General features: G+C 44.8%; 1 protein-coding gene across 1 annotated transcript in view; it reads left to right on the top strand.

The window, feature by feature from the left end:
- The window catches only part of LOC122559455 (aldo-keto reductase family 1 member D1-like), a 31,227-nt gene extending 14,470 nt beyond the window's left edge, over positions 1–16,757 (top strand). The window contains exons 5-9 of the mRNA XM_043708908.2: positions 1,709–1,831; positions 3,990–4,099; positions 11,364–11,529; positions 16,053–16,135; positions 16,460–16,757. Of these exons, the coding sequence (XP_043564843.1) occupies positions 1,709–1,831; positions 3,990–4,099; positions 11,364–11,529; positions 16,053–16,135; positions 16,460–16,502 (525 nt within the window). The 3' untranslated portion in view covers positions 16,503–16,757. The remainder of the gene's footprint in view (positions 1–1,708; positions 1,832–3,989; positions 4,100–11,363; positions 11,530–16,052; positions 16,136–16,459) is intronic.
- The last annotated feature ends 5,577 nt before the right edge of the window (positions 16,758–22,334 follow it).

The raw sequence follows: 22,334 nt of genomic DNA, 5'->3' as shown, positions 1-22,334 counted from the left end.
TTGCCCGGAGTGTTAGGTAAAGGGATAAATGTAGGGGTAAATGGGTGGGTTACGCTTCGGCGGGTCGGTGTGGACTTGTTGGGCCGAAGGGCCTGTTTCTACACTGTAAGTAATCTAATCTAAATCTAATCTAAGTAATCTAAGGGTGGTGGTGGAGGGTTGCTTTTCAGATTGGAGGCCTATAGACAGTGGTGTTCCACATGGATCATTCCTGGGTCCATTTCTTTTGCCACTTATATAAATGATTTGGATGTGAACATAGGACAAATGGTAAGTAAGCTTGTCGGTGACACAAAAATTGGAGGTTAGATTAGATTAGATTAGATTACTTACAGTGTGGAAACAGGCCCTTCGGCCCAACATGTCCACACCGACCCGCCGAAGCGCAACCCACCCATACCCCTACATTTACCCCTTCTTACCTAACACTACAGGCAATTTAGCATGGCCAATTCACCTGACCTGCACATCTTTTGGACTGTAGGAGGAAACCGGAGGACCCGGAGGAAACCCACGCAGACACGGGGAGAATGTGCAAACTCCACACAGTCCGTCGCCTGAGTCGGGAATTGAACCCGGGTCTCTGGCGCTGTGAGGCAGCAGTGCTAACCACTGTGCCACCGTGCCGCCCACATTTATCTAAATTAAACTCCATCTGCCACTCTTCAGCCCATTGGCACAACTGATCAAAATCGTGTTGTCCTCTGAGGTAACCTTCTTTGCTGTCCACTGAGGTGCAGTGGACAGCAAAGAAGGTTACCTCAGAGGACAACACGATTTTGATCAGTTGTGCCAATGGGCTGAAGAGTGGCAGATGGAGTTTAATTTAGATAAATGTGAGGTGCTGCAATTCGGAAAGGCCTGTCATGATAAAACTTATATGCTAACAGGTTAGGTGCTGGGGAATGTTGCTGAAAAAAGAGACCTTGGAGTGCAGGTTCACAGGTCCTTGAAAGTAAAGTCACAGTTAGACAGGGTAATGAAGAAGGCATTTTTTGTTAGTGTACTGAGTATAGGAGTTGGGAGGTCAAATTGGGGCTGTACAGGATATTGGTTATGCTACTTTTAGAATATTGTCTGCAATTCTGGTCTACCTCCAACAGGAAGGATGTTGTGAAATTTGAAAGGGTTGCCAGGATTGGAGGTTTGAGCAATAGGGAGAGGTTGAAATGGCTGGGGCTATGTTCCCCTGGAGAGTTGGATGCTGAGGGATGATCTTACAGAATTTTGTAAAAACATGAGAGGCATGGTATATAGGGTGAATAGCCAAGGCCTTTTCCCCAGGTTAGCGGAGTCCTAAACTGGAAGACATAGGTTTAAGGTGAGAAGAGAAAGATTTAAAAGGAACATAAGGGGCAATTTTTCATACAGAAGATGGTGTGTGTATACATTGAGCTGCCAGAGGAAGTGTTCGAGACTGATACAATTACAACGTTTAAAAGGCATCCGGACAGGTATATGAATAGGAAGTGTAGGCCAAATGCTGGCAAATGAGACTAGATTAATTTAGGATAGTTCTTTGACTCTATGTCAGTGCAAAAATGAAAGTGAAAATGATTATTATTCAATACGAGAAAATAAAATATTGGAATTACTCATCAGGTCTGCTACATCAGTGAATTGAGAAACAGACTGATCATTTCAGTCCATTTTGAAGTGACGGAATCTGCAATGCTTTGTTACTATATCAGGATTTTTTACTTGCTAGGCCCTGGAAGCATTGAAAGATGCTGGTTTGGTCAAATCAATTGGGGTGTCGAATTTTAATCGCAGGCAGTTGGAGCTGATCCTGAACAAGCCCGGTCTAAAGTACAAGCCAGTGGTAAACCAGGTACTGTCTGTTTCTGACATGTAATCCTTTAGTGCTTCACACTGAGTTATTTCAGCCATTATGGTGAAACCTGCAGTCTGAGGGAGCTCTCTTTGTCTTGGCTGTATGTTTTACCACTTACTTTGTTCACACTGTCATGTGGATATTATTGCTAATCACACCTTGGTCTGTCGCTCTCAGCCTGTAACATCTTATCCTCCTTTGAGTACCTGCCTTCCCCCAAACCTCTGACATCTCATCCAACATCCTATTACTCACCTAAGTATATTGTAAAATTTCTCGCCAAGATATCTTCACTGCTTCCTATCTCCAGCCTCTGCTGCTGAGTGACTCCTCATCCTCGCTGATTCTAATCTCCATTCTGCTCAATATATCCTTTACACCCTCAATCACCTCATGAAGGAGCAGCACACTGAAAGCTTGTGATTTCAAATAAAACCAGTTGGATAGTAATCTGGTGTCGTGTGACTTCTGAATTTGTCCAACCCAGTCCAACATCGGCACCTCCACATCACATTAATGTCCACCTACATTGGCCATCAGGAGCTTCGAGCCTCCACCATCATTTGTAAACTCATGGCTGACCCTCAGTTCCATTTTCTTGCCCCATCCCCATAGCTTTTAACTGCCTTAGATTTCAACAATTCCTACTTCTCTTTATTTTGATCCAAACAGCCCACCCTTTATTCTAAGGCTGAGTCTCCTCATTGCAGACTCTCTAATCAGAGGACAGTCTTTAAACATCTAGCCTTTGGTGCTCTCTCAGATTATTTTATGCTTCAATTAGATCATTCACATACTTCTCTAGGGTACAAATCCATCTCAGTGCAACTCTCATTCTAGGAATCAATATCATACCATTTTCTGCACTACCTCTCAGGTAAGTAAAATTCTTCCAAAGCTACGGAGCAAGACTGTACAGAATGTTTGAGGTGTGGTCCCTCCAAACACCTGGACAATTGCTGCAAGACCTCAATTAAAATAAAACAAAGAACTGTGGATGCTGGAAATCTGAAATAAAAATTGGAATTGCTGGAGACATGCAGCAGGTCTGCCAGCATCTGTGGAGAGAAAGCAGAGTTAACATTTCAAGTCCAGTGAGATTCTCCAGAACTGAAGGCTTTGCTTTTAGACTCTGAACTCTGACCTTCTTGATTACTTCCTGTAGGGTGGTTAACTTGCAGGAGGTTGCCAAATCCTTCGAAATACAATATTAAAAGGTTTATCATTTAAAATAGTTTGCATTTCTATGTATAACCTCACACTTGCCAGGATCACGCTCCATCCAACATCTTTTTTACACTCAACTAACGTATATGTGGATATATTCTCAGCAAAATGTGGATATATTCTCTCAGTAATATTAGTTTATAAAGTAGCTAAGGTCTGCACTGACCATATGACACTAATCAGAAACAAGCAGTCAATTGGAAAATAATCCTCTGTTTTCTGCTCTTTAACAAATCCTCTATCTATCCTTAAATATTTCTCTCAACCTTTCCCATAGCACCTTGCCAAATGTTTTGAAAATTGAAATGCATTGGCTTCGCTAGTAGTTACATCCCTCAAAAAGAATCATCCATTTGTGACCCCTGCCTGATCATACGTTGATTTTCTAAGTGTCTTTTGCTGCTGTTTTATTTTGAAGTTTTCTCAATGACTGACATGAGATTAAAAGTGGACAGTAATTCCGTTTGCTGTCTTCTGTTGTCATGTTACATTTGCTAATTTAAGGTTCACTGGCACTGTTGTCAATTCTGAGAAATCTACTGCAGCCCAGAATCAGACATCAGACATATTCCTGTCCTTTTTTTTAACAGGTCCATATTGATCTTACATCCTGTCTTCCATGTTTGCATACTTATGGAAGCTCTTTTGTTTTATTCATCCCTCATTTAAGAAGTATTTTGATGTCACTTTCACAAAGCATACAAGGTTCTGGGCTAAGAGTTGGAAAATGGGAATGGGCTGGTTAGGTGGTTGTCTTTGATTGGTGTGTGCACAATGGGCTTTTTTCTTTACTGTAGATCACTATGACCAATGACTCATTGACTCTGATGTTTTATTTTCTCTCTCTTTATGAATCTATGGTCATCCTTGGCTGTCTACTGGTCAAAAATGACAGCAATGTTCACTTTTTAATCTTTCTTCTGCTCAGATTGAATGTCATCCATATTTTACCCAGCCTAAGTTCAAGGAAATTTGCGACTCCCATGGAATTGTCATCGTGGGTTACAGCCCCCTGGGAACCTGTCGGGATTCCCTCTGGTAAGTAACCTGCTTACGGTTTACCTCGCTAACTCTCTGAGATACTGACTCCCTTCTAGAAATAGAATTAGAATTAGCTTAATTGTCACATGCAGTCAAATGAGTGCAGTGAAAAGTTCACAAAGTTGTCACTTACCATGCCATCTTAGGCACATAGATGTCTAATCTTAGGATTAAATTAGAAAAATAAAGAAATAAAACATTCACTATTACAGTCCCTTCAAGCACACCCCGCCAGGCCTCACCTCCAGTCTCTGCCAGGCCTTGCTTCCAGTCTGTGCCAGGCCTCACTTCCAGACTGCGCTGGGCCTTCCTTCAAAACCATGCGGGGCCTTGCCTTAGACTGTGGCAGGTCTCGACCCCAGACCACACCGAGCCGAGCCGAGCCGAGCCTCCAGACCATGCTAGGTCTCACCTCCAGCCCACAGCCAGCCTCATCATAGACTCCGCCAGGCCTCGCCCTCAGACCATGCCAGGCCTTACTCCAGTCCACGCCACACGATTCCCCCCAGTCCTAGCCAGGCCTTGCCATGCTGGAATCTCACCTCCATTAGACCATAAGACCATTAGACAAAGAGCAGAATTTAGGCCATTCAGCCCATCGAGTCTTCTCTGCCATTCAATCATGGCTGATAAGTTTTTCAACCACATTCTCCCACTTTCTCCCCGTACCCCTTATAAGCCTCCATGCCACTCTGGGCCTTGCCTTCAATCCCCCAGACTGCATCAGGCTTTGCCTCCATTCCACACCAAACTCTACAGCTGATAGCCCACCGAGTTCCTGAGTTCAGGCTCCAGGTCTACTGAAACCAGGGGTCCTCAATCCAGGCACTGCTGCTGACAACTGATCCGTATACCCCATGATGTCAGAAGATCAAGAAAAGTAAAGGGAAAGATGAAGGCAGAAGAGGAGGAAGAGAGAGAAGGATGTAGATGGCTTGGTTCGTACAGGTTCAGGAGTCCCAACATCCCTACCATGCAAGTGCTGCCATCTTGGTAAACGGTGCATAATTCCAGCATTAACCATTCCCCTTGTGTGAGGGCAGGATAGTGGAGAGGGATGGGAGGGGGATGAGGGTGTGACGATGAGAGGTGGTGTTTCCATTTTCCTGTGATGGCTCCTGCCCAAAGGCCAATTTTGCATTATATGTGAACAATTAAAGACCTCAACCTTCTGGTATTTTAGCAGTGGCAGACTTATCTATCACCATGCAGGCAGAATACCTAGGCAGGCACAAGAGAGTGGGTGTCTTGAACAAGTACCATATCAGGGTGGTGAAGAAGACATTTGGCACATTTGCCTTCATTGGTCAGTGCATTGAGTGTAGGAGTTGAGATGTTATGTTGAGGCTTAACAGGGCACTGGGTAGGCCACTTTTAGAATACCTGTACTGTGTGGATTTCTGTAGGACAGATGTTGTTAAGCTTGAGAGAGAGTACAGAAAAGACATACAAGGATGTTGCTGATACTGGAACATTTCAGCAATAGGGAGAGGGTGTGTAGGCTGGGGCTTTTTTTCTCTGGAATGTAAGGCTGAGGGGTGACCTTATAGAGGTTTATAAAATCATGAGGGCATGGATAGAGTGAATATCCAAGGTCTTTTCCCCAAGGTGGGGGAGTCCAGATCTAGAGGGTATAGGTTTAAGGTGAGATGGGGAAGATTTAAAAAGGACCTGAGGGTGGTGTGTGTATGGAACAAATTGCCAGTGGAAATAGTGGAGGTTAGTACAATTACAACATTTAAAAGGCATCTGGATGGTATATGGTTAGGAAGGGTTGAGAGGGATATGGGCCAAATGCTGACAAATGGGACTGGGTCAGATTGGGATGTCAGGTCAGTGTGGTCGAGTTGGACAGAAGAGTTTGTTTCCATGCTGTATGACTCGATGTCCTGTCCCATTGCTAGGACAGAGCCAGTAGAGCTGCTGGCACAGCAGTATACAGCAGGGAGGGAGTTGCTTTAGGAGTCCTCAACCCAAGTCTCATGGCCTCAGGTTAGACATGGGTAAGGAAATCTGCTGATTACCACCATCCTCCCCATGGTTGATGATACAACACAGAGTGGCAAGGGCACAAAATATACTGCTATTGGGAGACTTCAATGTCCATCACCAAGAGCAGCACAGAAGCAGTGTAGATTCAGAGTCATACAGCACGAAAACAGACCCTTCAGTCCATGCCGATCATAATCCTAAATTGAACGAGTCCATCCTGCCTGCGCTTGTTCCATATCCCTCTAAACCTTTCTTATTCATGCACTTATCCAAATACCTTTTAACTATTCCTGCACTCATTACTTCCTCTGGAAGTTCATTCCACAGACAAATCACTGTCTGTATAAAAACATTGCCCCTCGTGTCCTGGATGGGTCCGAAAGGACATTGCTGCGATACTGAGTCTGCAGGTGGTGAGAGAACCAACAAGATGAAGAAATATACTTGACCTCATCCTGACTAACTGCCAGCAGCTGATGTCCATGACAGTATTAGTAACATTGTCCACCACACAATCCTGTGCAGGCAAAGTCCCGCCTTCACAATGAGAATATCTTCCATTCTGTTATGTGGCACTATCACCGTGCTAAATGTGACAGACTTCAAACTGATCTAGCAACTCAAGAGTGGGCATCCACGAGGCATTGTGGGCCATCAACAGCAGCAGAATTGTCCTCCAGCATAATCTGCAATTTCATGGTCCAGCATATCCCCCACTCAACCATTACCGTCAAGCCAGGAGATCAGCCCTGGTTCAATGGAGAGTGCAGACAGCATGCCAGGAGCAGCACCAGGTATTATGAAAAATGGTAGCTTCACCAGGTTGATATCTCAAAAAGGACTACCTGCATGCCAAACAGCATCAGCAGCAAGTGATCGACAGAGCTAAGTGATTCTACAATCATGGATCAGATCAAAACCCTGCAGTCCTGCCACATCCACTCATGAATGGTGGTGGAGAATTAAACAACTCACTGGAGGAGGAGGCTCCTCAGATATCCCCATTCTTAATGGTGAAAGAACTCAGCACATTAGTACAAAAAATAAGGCTGAAGCTTTCACAACAGTCTTTAGCCACAAGTGCCTAGTGGATGATCCATCTTGGCCTTCCTCCAATAATTCCTAGCATGACAGACACCAGTCTTCAACCAATTTGATTCACTCTATGTAGTATTGATTGATTTGATTTATTGTTATGTGTGCCTAAGCACAGTGAAAAGCTTTGTTTGTGAGCAGTATAGATCATAGGGTGAAAGAAAACTTGGACAGAGCAAGGCATACAGGTTACGCCACACAGGATGTACCCGAGGCAAGATCAACATTAACAAGGTCAGCATTATTTGAAGTTAGACAGTCCATTCATCAGCCTAATAATGGCAGGGAAGAAGCAGTTCTTGTTCCTGCTGGTGCATGTGATTAAGTTTTTGTATCTTCTGCCTGTCAGAAAAGGTTATAGGAGAGCATTACAGGGTGGGATGGGTCTTTGATGATGTTGGCAGCTTTTCTGCGGCAATGAGATATGTAAATGGAGTCTGGGCTGTGCACACCACCTTCTGTAGTTTCTTACAGCCCTAGCCAGTATGTACCCGGATAGTATGCTTTCCATGGTGCATGGTGAGAGTCCTTATAGACCTGCCAAATTTCTTGAGCCGCCTGATGAAGGAGCAGCATTGTTGCACCTTCTTGGGAAGTCCAGGACAGTTTGTCTGTTATCGTCACTCCTTGGAACTTGACGCTCTCAACCCTCTTAACCTCTGCTCCATTTGTGTAAATGTAAATTGTTGTTTGATATCCATCCTACCACAGTGATGTTGGCAGCAAACATGTAGATGGTGTTCCTTCAGAATTTGGCAACACAGTTGTAGGTGTATGAGGAGTACAGTAGGCTGTGAACGCATCCTTGCGGGCTCCAGTGTTCAGTGTTATCGCAAAGGAGGTGCTGTTGTCTATCTTCACTGATTGCAGGCTAAGGGCCAGGAAACTGAGAATCCAGTTGCAGAGGGTGGGGTCAAGACCTAGGGGTCTCGGAGTTTTGGGATCAGTCTGGAGGGGATAATGATGTTGAAGCTGGAGCTGTAGTTGATGAGTAGGAATCTGATGTAGGTGTCCTTGTTATCCAACTGTTCCAGGGATGAGTGCAAGCTTAGGGAAACAGCTTCTGTTGTGGAACTGCCACAAATTGCAGGGAATCAAGGCAGCCTAGGAAACTGATATCAAGAAACAGTTGGAGACAGTGGATTCTGCAAAGGCTATTGGCCCGGATAACCTTTCAGCAATAGTACTGATGAGCTGTGCTCCAAAACTTTCTGCTCACCGAGCCAAGCTGCTCCAGTTAATTTACAACACTGGCATCTAACTGACAATGTGGAAAATTGCCCAGGTATATCATGTACATAAAAACCAAGACAAATCCAATCCAGACAATTACCACCCCATCAGTCTCCTCTTGATCATTAGTAAGGTGATGGAAGGTGTCAGTGCCATCAGACAGCACCTGCCCAGCAACAGCCTGCCACTTTCCCTGGATGGCAGTCCCCACTCCCAATGAATATGTTCTCAAGTCTCCTTCCTGTAGCAGTGACCCCTCCCTCCCCCATCCCCATACGTTTCATCCCCAGTTTCCTTTCCCTACGTTTCTCTGGTTGGTCCTGATGGACTGACAGTAGCCCACCCTTTGAGCAGCTGAAGTGGACAGTCCCAGAGAACAGGTACCCAGGGCGGCACGGTGGCACAGTGGTTAGCACTGCAGCCTCAAAGCACCAGAGACCAGGGTTCAATTCCCACCTCAGACAACTGTCTGTGTGGAGTTTGCACATTCTCCCCAGGTCTGCGTGAGTTTCCTCCGGGTGCTCTGGTTTCCTCCCACAGTCCAAAGATATGCAGGTTAGGTGAATTAGCCATGCTAAATTGTCCGTAGTGTTAGGTGTAGGGGAATGAGTCTGGGTGGGTTGCTCTTCGGAGGGTCGGTGTGGACTTGTTGGGCCGAAGGGCCTGTTTCCACACTGTAAGTAATCTAATCATCTAGTCTGATCCCTGCATGGTTGCTGCATATCTTCCTGACTGTGTTAACCCTAAGCCCCAGGCTGACTTTATCTACTCCCTGGACTGCAGTGTCTGAATGAGAACACTCCAACCGGACACTATGACCAATCCCCTGGACTAGTTTTGGAGACTGACCTTGACTCAGTTTGCCAGGGGGCCCCGTGACAGATGGGTACCTCCATGGTCTTCGGTGAGGACTACTACCCTTAGACTTTGAGAGCAGCCCGGCTTGTTGCTAGCTCAATGTGTTTATGGTGTAAGCTGCTGCCACAGGGAGTGGGTATGTGATTGACATAGCAGACTGCCGCATAGCAAGATGTCCATCCTCTTTGACAAAGGACAGCAGGACAGGCTGTGTGGCCACCCGCAGGGAAGGAAGGATACTGTGAGCAGGCAGGTAGGATGTTGTTGAGAAAGCATGAAGAGAACAAGCAGGCAGCCCTGAGGTCAGTCTAGTCCAATCCCTGTGCACAAGGCACCCTGTAAAGCAGCATCTCAATGCTAATTGCTGGGGTGGCCTGTATAGCAGTCCTGTATTCCCTCAGTAATCTTAAACAGGATTGGAAAGGCTCTACATAACTAGTCACCAGGTACCTCCTCTCACCTCCACGTTGAGATTTCTCAACACCTAGCTTGTTCAGGGTTTTGGTAAAACAGGGAGCTGATTCTTATTCCTATTTCCTTTTTTGTTTTAGCAAGAAGTGCTATTGTACCCAACTGAGCAACTTCCCACCACCAGAATCACCATGACTTTTCTTTTACCTTTTGTTTTAACTATTAATTGCCACCAGTAAATACACCCCTGTAGCCAGTTTAATATTACTCACAAAGGCCATAATTGGCAATGCAAACCATCAAAGGTTGGGAGGGTGGGGGAGATGTGTGGTGTAGGGAAAATGGGAAGGGACTAAATCAAAATGGAGTTGGGGGAGAGACAGGAATCTCATTATTTTTCTTTTTTTTGAGCAAGAAAGCTGATCAAGCAATAACTACCTTTAACTGGCAACTTGTTACAGCCAAGACGGGATTTGCAAATTGATGATCAACTTGAGCACCCTCTTGTGGCACATTGGTAGTGTCCTTCCTCTGAACCAGGAGGCCTGTATTCAAGCCCCATCTGCTCCAGAGGTTTGTAATAACACCTCTAAGCAGATTGATTAGAAAAATAGGCTAAATAAAAAAAAGATGATCAATTTGTGAGGGATGCCTCCTGTAGTCAACAATTCCTGAAGTGGTGTTTAGATCAGAGTGGTGCTGGGAAAGCACAGCAGGTCAGGCAGCATCCGAGGAGCAGGAAAATTAACATTTCGGGCAAAGCCCTTCATCAGGAATCAGGAATTCCTGAAGTGGGTCTTGAACCTAAAGTTTCTGGCCCAGACGTAACAGTTGATTAGATTCCCTACAGTGTGGAAACAGGCCCTTCGGTCCAACAAGTCCACACCAACCCTCCGAAGAGTAACCCACCGAGATCCATTTCCCATATTTACCCCTGACTAAGGCACATAACACTACAGGCAACTTAGCATGGCCAATTCACCTAATCTACACATCTTTCAATTGTGGGAGGAAACCAGAGCAAACTCACGCAGACACGGGAAGAATGTGCAAACCCCACACAGACAGTTTCACGAGGCTGGAATCGAGCCTGGGTCCCTGGAGCTGTGAGGCAGCAGTGCTAATCATTGAGCCACCATGCCACCCTAACCGTAACATTAGTATCACTGCATCACAGGATTGCTGCTCAATATTTATTTGACCCAAAACAGATTACCAGTCGGCTTTTCGCCTTGGTGTTTGTGGGATCTTACTGTGGACATTTTATGTGCTGTATTTCCTGCAAAGGGCAGCGATTACACTTTTAAAATATTTAATATCTATAATTAACTGGCTCACTAACTACAGTCAAGGTAATACAGCTATCTCCCACAGGCCTCTGTGAAATGGTCTGAGATTCTGCACTGGCTTTTTCTCTTTGGACTGATTGTTAACTAAAGCTCCCTTCTCGGTAGTGCGAGTGTGGGCTGACAGCCAGTGAAGATTTGGCTGTGTGACCCTCAATCATTGAATAGCTTGACAACCATTCCCATCCTGACTCTTGGCGACAAAATGGTAATGGGGAAAAAATATCATTAGTGGGGAATTATACCCAACAACATGACTTACCATGAAGGGATGCACTTTGGGAGGAATCTTTAAGCTGCAGTGTCAAACTTGTCTTTATCTGCAGGGTGAACGTTAAGATTCCCTCTCTGCTGGATGACCCTGTGTTAAACTCCATAGCAGCAAAATATAAGAAGACCAGTGCCCAGGTGGCCCTGCGTTTCCAGCTTCAGCGGAACATTATTGTCATTCCTAAAAGTTTTAACCCAGAGCGTATCAAACAAAACTTTGAGGTACGGACCTGTTTAGTTATTTTACTCTAAGCTGCAACGTTGTTTTATTGTATTTAACATTGGGATCTAGATGCAGTGCTAACTGAGGTGTGACTGATCTATTCTCTTATCTCTGCTCCACATGAGCCATCTGCCATCTCTCTTTCTCTCAGCCATTCAAAGTAGCTCCAATTCCTTTCTCCCTCATCGATGAAAGGCATCCTGTAATATTCATATCAACTGTGTCACAAGTTACATACTTATAACCACTTTCTGACATGAGGTTTTTCGTGAATTGTGATTAATTAGTCACAATCCTATTTTCACGGATTTGGGATCTTGTTCGTGAAGAATTCTCGATAGGTTCAGCCTTTCCTTTTCGGAACAGAAGGACTGGAGTCAGTCATTCAGCCCCTTAAACCTAAGCATGAGAGAACATTGATACCCCATGAATTTCTGGAAGAATAGAGAGCTGTTTTTAATATCCTTATGTAAATAAAGAGTTCAGACTACAATGGATAGAGAAAATTTTACTCTACATTATGAGGAGCTTGACTGTGCAGTACAGATACCCAAAGCCCAGAGGAACATAGCAAGAGTTATTGTAGCATTCTCTAGACATCAAAAAGCAGAAAATAGTATAGAAACAGTGCAGAGTACAAAACATGGTCTGCACTTTGCATGAACAGTGTTTTCTAAGTTCACCTTTGAAAATTTTGAACTAAGTTTTGACTCTGTGCCCTTGCCTCAATCTAACTCATTTGTTTTCCATAATGACATGACAACTTTGTTGCAATAATTTCTTCCTTATTTGATTCCAAGGAATTAAACCCTTATTTACTTAATCCTTCCTCATAGGTTAACCCCTGGACTCCAGGTTTCCCTCCAGCCAACATCTCCTTCTACGGGACGAGGTGCCTAGAGCTGCTCATGCTCAGTCAGCCTATAGCCCCTCTCAATTCCTTACATAGTAATGCTGAACCATGACAATCACTCAACAGTTCCAAATCGGAAATTGCTAAACCTAAATCGCTTAACTCTCTGCTGAGGAGGGATGAACAGTAACTCACTGTCTTTAAGCGTTGTAGGGGTTGAGCCCATATAACATTTTAAGAAGTATTTAGATGAGCACTTGCAATACCAAGGTGTACAAGATTATGAGTCAAGTCCTGGAAAATATGAATAAAATACATAATTGTTTTGACAGGCACAGACTTAATGCGCCAAAGGGTTTTTTCTCCGTACTGTCCACTTCTTTAACTCTATGACTAAATGAGATTACTTCTCTGTATTTGAAACTCTGCAGAATACAGACTCAGTTCACCCAATATTTGTTGACATCCTAACTACAAGTCCTGTGAGATTTTTTAGTCTCCCCCTGTGGTAAAATATTCTTCCTGAGGATGCTTGGCTTTGCAGATCAGCTGAGAGGCCTTTGTCTTGTTTCCTTTCAACAGCAGTTTCGCCTGCTTTCTACTTCAGCAGAAATACTTCCTGTCATTTGTATGTGAAACAAATTTTCTCAGCAGTGACTCTCAAAGCACATTAGCAAGGGTTGAAATGAAACTGGCTTTTATCCCTTGTGTTTTCCTGAAAAGTGCAAACACAAGCATTTCTGCACAATTCAGAGCCAATGGGTTTTTGCTGAGAATAGTTGGCCCTCATTTTCTCTGGAACCACAAGAGATCACAGTCCAATTTATCCTGCCTTACCTTACTCCTTACAGAAATTGTAATTTCATGCTCCTTTGGTCATTTCAGATATGACATTCCAGGTGTCCTATCCAAACAGTCACTGAAGTTACATCCACAATCATCTTTTGGCTCCATATCTTTTCAAAAACAGCCTGTTCTGATTTCAAGTCCTGTATATCTGAACATAGGGTTTTAATTGTCAATGCACCAGATACCACCACCCCCCCTCCATTTCCTTCGACCTTCAATATTTCCATTTTTCATCATTCTGGAAGTCTTCTGTTGTGTCCTTATCAGTTCAAAGATGAATTCTGTACTTAATTCATTTACAAGAGTTTCATCTAATTACTTAGACTGTCAGCATTTCTGTCATTCTATGTTTTCAACTATACTGCACACAATCCCACTTATTTTTGTATCATCAACACATTTGAATATGTGATTTTTTAAAAATTCCATCTGAACGTTTAAGGCTCTACAACAGATTCTTCAAAGACACCACTGAAAACACTCCGTCCACTGGATTATCACCCTGTTTTCTTATTCTCTGTCTCCTGTTCCTCAGCCAGTTTCCAAACCAAGTCAACACTTTGCTTCCTTTACAGTAATTTCACAGGCTTTATCTTTATTTAATAGTCACTTCTAGAGTCATAGAATCAAAAAGGTCTATAGTACCCAAAAAAGGCCCTTTGACCGATTACATCCCACACCAGTCAAAACAACCACCTAACTATTCCAGAGTCTAGATTAGAGTGGTGCTGGAAAAGTACAGCAGGTCAGGCAGCATCCGAGGAGCAGGAAAATCGACATTTCGGGCAAAAGCCCTTCATCAGGAATGGAGCTCCATTTCTGATGAAGGGCTTTTGCCCGAAACATCAATTTTCCTTTTCCTCGGATGCTGCCTGACCTGCTGTGCTTTTCCAGCACCACTCTAATCTAGACTCTGGTTTCCAGCATCTGCAGTCCTCACTTTTGCCTACCTAACCAGTCCAGCACTTGGCTGTTGGCTTAGGCATCACAAGTGCACATCTAAATACTTCTTCAGTGTTATGAAGGTTTCTGCCTTTACACCCTTTCAGGCAGTGAGTGCTAGATTCCCATCATCCTCTGGGTGACAATGTTTCTCCTTACATCACCAACTTGTTTACAACCCCAAATGCATCACTTCACATTTATTCAAATTGAATTCCATTTGCCACTGATCAGTCTATCTGAGCAGCCAATCTATATCTTTTTGTACTCTAACGTTATTGTCCTTATGATTTATCAAACCACCAGCCTTTGTATCATCTGTAAACTTACGACTCAACCATCCTACATTCGATTCTAAAGTTATATGATCTGCAAATAACAAAGGCCTTAACACTGACCCCTGTGAAATCCCGCTGGGTACAGATTTTCAGCCCGGAACCTGATAGTCAACTCAATTGTGGATCCAATTTGCCAAATTTCCTTGTGTCCCAAGGGCTCTTTCTTTGCTATCAGTCTCCCATGTGGGACCTTATCAAAAGTCTTTCTGAAGTCCAAGTAGAGTACATCAAAAGCAATGTCCTCAAGTATATACCTGGTCACATCTAGAAGAAATTCAATCACGTTAATCTTACATGATGACCCTTTAAAAGAACGATGCTGACTGATCTTGATCTACAAATGATCCTGTCCCTCAGAATTGCTTCCAATTGTTTCCCTATTTTAATGACCAGCCTGTAGTTTCCTGCTTTATCCCTTGTTCCCTTCTTGAGTAACAGTAATCATTGGCTGTTCCCCACTCCTCTGGCACCTCTCCTGTGGCCAGAGAGGAATTAAAAACTTTTGAAACTGTCCCAGCTATTTCTTCCCTGCCTCACTTAAAACGTTGTGTACATTTCATCTGGCCCTGGAGAATTACCTATTTTTTAGTCGGCCAGACCATTCATAGAACCGCCTTCTCTATCTATGCTAATTTCTTTAATTATATCACAAACCATATCCCTGGTTTCTACACCCATGGCATCTCTCTCATGAGTGAACACTGACATACAGTATTCATTTCAAATCCTACCTACATCCTCTGGCTCCACAAATTACTACTCTGCTTCTTAATGGAGCCTACTCTTTAACCCATTATCCTTTTCCCCTTATTGTATTCCCTGCCAGTATCCTTTCAAGTCCACTTTAATATCTCCTAATCTCCCTTTTAAGTTCCTCCTTGCATAGTCTATAATCCTCTAGGGCTTCCTCCGTTTTCAGCCCTCGGTTTTTGCAATAAACCTCCCTTTTTCTCTGAATCCAATCCTGAATATCCCTCGATACCCAGGGTTCACAGGATTTGGTGGTACCATTCTTTCTCTTTATTGGGACATGTGCTGAACTTAATCAAAATAAGATCCATAGATATTTCACCATCCACTACTTTCGTCACATCTTCAACATGATCAGCTTCATTAGGCATGATCTATCCATTACAAATACACGCTAACTCTCCTGAAAAAAATCTAGGAGACTCAAATCTACATGTTGGGCTAACTGGTCTATAACCCCTGTGTTTTCTCTTTCACTGTTCTTAAGTAGCTGAGTGACATGCTTTCATTTCTACTGGAATAATCATGCATTGGATGAACATTGGAAGATTATAGGTTAGGGCACCTGTAGTGCTCTCAACAACCCTGGAATGTAAACCATCTGGACCTGGAGTGGGGTAGATGGTTGTAGCTCTTCACTGTCATTATTTTCTTCATTATTGTTGACTTTTTTGAGTGCTATGCCTGATTTATTATGATTTCCTTTGGGAGTCTGACTTGCTGCCTTTTTCCTTTTCTTCCCCTGAATTTGATCTCATAATTCAACCTTTGTTTTTCTCTTCTTCCTTAGATTTTTGACTTTTCTTTGACAAGTGAAGAAATGAAAATAGTTAGCAACCTCAACAGGAACGAACGATATGTGGAGCTTTTGATGTAAGTTTCCTAATCCCTATCAGCAACATGACCTTCCACATCGAACGCAGCCTCCACACCAACCCTGATGGCTCATGGAAGAGATGTTCCATTTGCTGCCTTATTGTTCAATAGAGAGGCTCATCTCATCCTCTAACAACACTGCCCAATGGCAGTCATTGCATAATCATTAGTAGTAAGTTGATGATCCCTTTATGTACACCACTGGCATGGAGGTTAACTATGTCATCTTTGTTGCCACTCAGCTGAGACTGACCAAATAACAAATCTAGACTAACATGTATTGGCTTGCCTTAACCCTCAGTCTTTGTTCCATCCCGGCAGGTGGAAGGATCACCCAGAATACCCATTTAATGATCTATACTAAGCTCCACAGTTCGTTGTTAGAGGTGTCCAGGAGCAGGAGTAGGAGCAATGCCAGATTCCTGGATGAAGAGGGACAAAACCAAATTGGGGCCAAAATGCCAAACAAAGTTCAAGTCCTCCAACAGAGAAAAGTGATTGAAAATAAAAGCAAGTCTGAACGCTTTTTTTTATTTTCTTCCCTGGTCACATCTAGAACAGAGAGTGTTTGACATGTAATCCAATAAAGTGTAATGACTCTGCGAGAAACAAGTTGCAAGAGTTCTTTCAGATCAGACATGTGCTTTTTCTGTACTTATTGTTGCTGACTGATAATAGAGAGAAAGTGCATCTTCATTGCCCATGAGGGGAGATATTTTGAACTTCAGTTTAGTTGCTGATTGTTGGCCATTTCTGAATCGCAGTGAATGACAAACTTGAGCAACATCACTTTGTTCTGTTGACCTTCTCCATGCAGCACTGGCTTTGACTCTAACATGATCATTGTTGCCCCTGTCGAAAAGTGTGGTACTGGAAAAGCACAGCCAGTCAGGCAGCATCCGAGGAGCAGGAGAGTCGACAGGAGGGCAGAAAATCCTGATGAAGTGCTTTTGGTCGAAACGTCGACTCTCCTGCTCCTCGGATGCTGCCTGACTGGCTGTGCTTTTCCAGCACCATACTTTAGAACTCTGATCTCCAGCATCTGCAGTCCTCACTTTATCCAAGTATTGTTACCCTGTGGAGATGGAGGCACTGCTTTTAAACTAAATCAGAGTTTCCAGGTCTCCAGGTCTCTCTCTCTCTCTGACTCCCTCCCTTGTCTGTCTTTCTCTCCTCTCAGCCACATCCACTATTCCCTCAGCCTTTCTTTTCTCTTCCCTATTCCTTGATTCTCTCTGTCACTCCTAACAGTTCCTCCCTCTTTCCAATTTTTTCTCGCTCTGTCTCCTTTCACAAGACCATACGCTTCTTGCCCCAGAGTTTCTGTCTCACCCCAGTCTTTCTCACTTGGCATAGTCTTAATTCCCTCTGTCTCCTTTCACAAGGCCTAATGTTTCTCACCCCAGACTTTTTCTCTCGCCCTATTCTCTCTCAGCACATTCTCTCTCTCACCCCAGTCTTTCTCTCTCAGCACCTTTTCTCTCTCTCGCCCCAGTCTCTCTCTCTCAGCACCTTTTCTCTCTCTCAGCACAGTCTCTCTCTCTCTCTCTCGCCCCAGTCTCCCTCTCTCTCTGCTCAGTCTCTCTCTCTCTTTCTCTCTCTCTTGCCCCAGTCTCTCTCTCTCTCTTGCCCCAGTCTCTTTCTTTCAGTACATTCTCTCTCTCTTGCCCCAGTCTCTCTCTCTCTCTCTCGGCACAGTCTCTCTCTCTCTCTCGGCACAGTCTCTCACTCTCAGCATAGTCTCTCTCTCTTGCCCCAGTCTCTCTCTTGGCACAGTCTCTCTCTCTCTCTCTCTCTCTCTATCTCAGCAGTTTCTTTCTCTCTCTCTCTCTCTCTCAGTACAATCTCTCTCTCTCTCTCTCTCACCCCAGTCTCTCTCTCTCTCTCTCTATCTCAGCACAGTCTCTTTCTCTCGCCCCAGTCTCTCTCTCTCTCAGCACAATCTCTCTCTCTCTCTCTGTACAATCTCTCTCTCTCTCAGTACAGTCTCTCTCTCTCTCTCTCACCCCAGTCTCTCTCTCTCTCAGCACAATCTCTCTCTCTCTCTCTCAGCACAATCTCTCTCTCTCTCTCACTCTCTCTCTCTCACCCCAGTCTCTCTCTCTGCACAGTCTTACTCTGTTAGCCCAATCTTTCCCTCTTGCCTTTCTTTCTCATTCCAATCCATCACACACACTCGGCATAGGCACTGTTTTTATCCTAGTCTCTCTATCTCACTCTCCCTCCTTGCACCCACAAGCTCTCTCTCCAATGCCCCAAAATCTTTCTTTCTCTCTCTGTCTATCTGTCTGTCTGTCTGTCTGTCTGTCTGTCTGTCTATTCAGACATACCAGTGGATCTTAGTCTGAATGTCACAGGAATTGTGTCAGAATGCAGTCTTAGACGGGGCACTGGCTTTCTGTGACTCCCATCTTGGTGGATACTCGAAAGTAGCTGAATGGATTGTTGTCTGTAAACACTTCAAATCTGCACCAATCAGAATGTCTCTACATTCTGAAAAATTCCCCACCTCAAAGTGATCAGTTTGACTTTCACACTGGAGTAATTCTCCCTGTTTCTCTCACTCACTTTGAGACTCCAATTGACATAAAGTATAACCATTGGCTCCTGCTTGAACATGTGACAGCACTGTTCCTTGGTTTCCAGTACATAAGGGAGTTGGAAATCTGGGTAATCAAGTCTGGGTGATAATATGGGCTTCTGCTTATGATGTGTCTTCACTACTAGACTGAAATCCCCCTCTGATGCTCTCTGAAGCATCACTCCTCATACATCCTTTCCAACAGGTTTCCACAACTTTTTCTAATTCAATCTCAGCAAATTATGGAGTGGGTCAGTCAACTGGGCATAAACTTACATTAACTTCCGATAGTAACCAGCTAGACCAAGGAACCCATGAAGTCTCTCTCAGCACAGTCTCTCTCTCTCTCGCCCCAGTCTCTCTCTCTCTCTCTCTCACCCTTGTCTCTCTCTCTCTCTGTCTCAGTACAGTCTCTCTCTCGCCCTCGTCTCTCTCTCTCTCTCTCAGCACAGTCTCTCTCTCTCTGTCTCAGTACAGTCTCTCTCTCACCCTCGTCTCTCTCTCTCTCTCTCAGCACAGTCTCTCTCTCGCCCTCGTCTCTCTCTCTCTCTCAGCACAGTCTCTCTCGCGCCCTCGTCTCTCTCTCTCTCTCTCTCAGCACAGTCTCTCTCTCGCCCTCGTCTCTCTCTCTCTCTCTCTCAGCACAGTCTCTCTTTCGCCCTCGTCTCTCTCTCTCTCTCTCAGCACAGTCTCTCTCTCGCCCTCGTCTCTCTCTCTCTCTCAGAGTACAGTCTCTCTCTCGCCTTCGTCTCTCTCTCTCTCTCTCTCTCAGTACAGTCTCTCTCTCGCCCTCGTCTCTCTCTCTCGCTCTCTCTCAGTACAGTCTCTCTCTCGCCCTCGTCTCTCTCTCTCGCTCTCTCTCAGTACAGTCTCTCTCTCGCCCTTGTCTCTCTCTCTCTCTCTCTCAGCACAGTGTCTCTCTCGCCCTCGTCACTCTCTCTCTCTGTCTCTCTCTCAGTACAGTCTCTCTCTCGCCCTCATCTCTCTCTCTCTCTCTCTCTCTCAGTACAGTCTCTCTCTCGCCCTCGTCTCTCTCTCTCGCTCTCTCAGAGTACAGTCTCTCTCTCGCCCTCGTCTCTCTGTCTCTCTCTCAGAGTACAGTCTCTCTCTCGCCTTCGTCTCTCTCTCTCTCTCTCTCAGTACAGTCTCTCTCTCGCCCTCGTCTCTCTCTCTCGCTCTCTCTCAGTACAGTCTCTCTCTCGCCCTCGTCTCTCTCTCTCTCTCTCTCTCTCTGAGTACAGTCTCTCTCTCGCCCTCGTCTCTCTCTCTCTGAGTACAGTCTCTCTCTCGCCCTCGTCTCTCTCTCTCGCTCTCTCAGAGTACAGTCTCTCTCTCGCCCTCGTCTCTCTCTCTCTCTCTCTCAGTACAGTCTCTCTCTCGCCCTCGTCTCTCTCTCTCTCTCAGAGTACAGTCTCTCTCTCGCCTTCGTCTCTCTCACTCTCTCTCTCAGTACAGTCTCTCTCTCGCCCTCGTCTCTCTCTCTCGCTCTCTCTCAGTACAGTCTCTCTCTCGCCCTCATCTCTCTCTCTCTCTCTCTCTGAGTACAGTCTCTCTCTCGCCCTCGTCTCTCTCTCTCTGAGTACAGTCTCTCTCTCGCCCTCGTCTCTCTCTCTCTCTCTCTCAGTACAGTCTCTCTCTCGCCCTCGTCTCTCTCTCTCGCTCTCTCAGAGTACAGTCTCTCTCTCGCCCTTGTCTCTCTCTCTCTCTCTCTCAGTACAGTCTCTCTCTCGCCCTCGTCTCTCTCTCTCTCTCAGAGTACAGTCTCTCTCTCGCCTTCGTCTCTCTCTCTCTCTCTCTCTCAGTACAGTCTCTCTCTCGCCCTCGTCTCTCTCTCTCGCTCTCTCTCAGTACAGTCTCTCTCTCGCCCTCGTCTCTCTCTCTCTCTCTCTCTCTGAGTACAGTCTCTCTCTCGCCCTCGTCTCTCTCTCTCTGAGTACAGTCTCTCTCTCGCCCTCGTCTCTCTCTCTCTCTCTCTCAGCACAGTCTCTCTCTCGCCCTCGTCTCTCTCTCTCTCTCTCTCTCTCAGTACAGTCTCTCTCTTGCCCTCGTCTCTCTCTCTCTCTGAGTACAGTCTCTCTGTCGCCCTCGTCTCTCTCTCTCTCTCTCTCAGCACAGTCTCTCTCTCGCCCTCGTCTCTCTCTCTCTCTCTGTCTCTCTCTCAGTACAGTCTCTCTCTCGCCCTTGTCTCTCTCTCTCTCGCCCTCGTCTCTCTCTCTCTCTCAGTACAGTCTCTCTCTCGCCCTCGTCTCTCTCTCTCGCTCTCTCTCTCTCTGAGTACAGTCTGTGTGTCTAAGGCCAGGGCCATTCTTCTACTGCTCAGACTTTCTCATTTTCACCAAGAATGCCTTCTTTGATAACAGAGTGCCCAAGGATTGAACCCTTGCACTGAAAATGTTGGCACCTCTCTGGTTTGACTTTCAAGTTAAACTATAAAATGATGTTCACTCTTACAAGGATTTCCATGACGGCCAAGCTAAAAGTAAGTATATCGCTCAGATACAACAGGAGGGAATAGAAATTAAAGCTTTATCCAATCCACACATGAAGGTGGCAGGGGTATTATAAAAATTTCAAAAATCACTGGAGTCTGGGAAAGTCCCAGATGATTGGAAAATGGCTGTTGTAACCCCCTTGTTTAAGAAAGGATCAAGACAAAAGATGGAAAATTAAAGGCCGATTAGTCTAGCCTCGGTTGTAGGTAAAATTCTAGAATCCATCGTTAAGGATGAGATTTCTAAATTTTTGGAAGTGCAGGGTCAGATTAGAACAAGTCAGCATGGATTTAGTAAGGGGAGATCATGCCTAACAAACCTGTTAGAATTCTTTGAAGAGGTAACAAGTAGGTTAGACCAGGGAAACCCAGTGGACACTGCTGAGTAGGGTGGTGTTGGAAGTGAGCTACTGGTATGAATTGAGGATTGGCTATCGGAATGGCAGCTGGTGACAAGTGGTGTCCTGCAGGGTTCAGTGTTGGGGCCGCAGCTGTTCACTTCATACATTAATGATCTGGATGAAGGGACTGGGGTCATTCTGGTGAAGTTTGCCGATGATACGAAGTTAGGCGGATAGTCAGGTAGTTCTAAGGAGGTGGGGAGGCTGCAAAAAGACTTAGACAGTTTAGGAGAGTGGTCCAGGAAGTGGCTGATGAAATTCAACATGAGCAACTCGGACTTTGGAAAAAAGAATACAGGCATGGACTATTTTTTAAACGGTGAGAAAATTCATAAAACCAAAGTACAAAGGGATCTGGGAGTGCTAGTTCAGGATTGTCTAGAGGTTGATTTGCAGGTTGAGTCCATGATTAAGAAAGCAAATGTAATATTGTCATTTATCTCAAGGGGTTTGGAGTATAAAAGCAACGATGTGCTTCTGAGACTTTATAAAGCTCTAGTTAGGCTCCATTTAGAATACTGTGTCCAATTTTGAGTCCCACACCTCAGGAAGGACATACTGGCACTGGAGCGTGTCCAGTGGAGATTCACACGGATGATCCCTAGAATGGTAGGCCTAACGTATGATGATCAGCTGAGGATTCTGGGATTGTATTCATTAGAGTTTAGAAGGTTGAGGGGACATCTAATAGAAACTTATAAGATAATGCGTGGACGCTGGGAA

This window comes from Chiloscyllium plagiosum, unplaced genomic scaffold, assembly GCF_037043375.1.
Source record: "Chiloscyllium plagiosum isolate Xiang-an unplaced genomic scaffold, Cpla_swu_hap1 HiC_scaffold_19, whole genome shotgun sequence".
In the NCBI taxonomy this organism is placed as follows: Eukaryota; Metazoa; Chordata; class Chondrichthyes; order Orectolobiformes; family Hemiscylliidae; genus Chiloscyllium; species Chiloscyllium plagiosum.
Note: the sequence above shows the minus strand (reverse complement) of the source record. Positions and strands in the feature narration are given on the sequence as shown.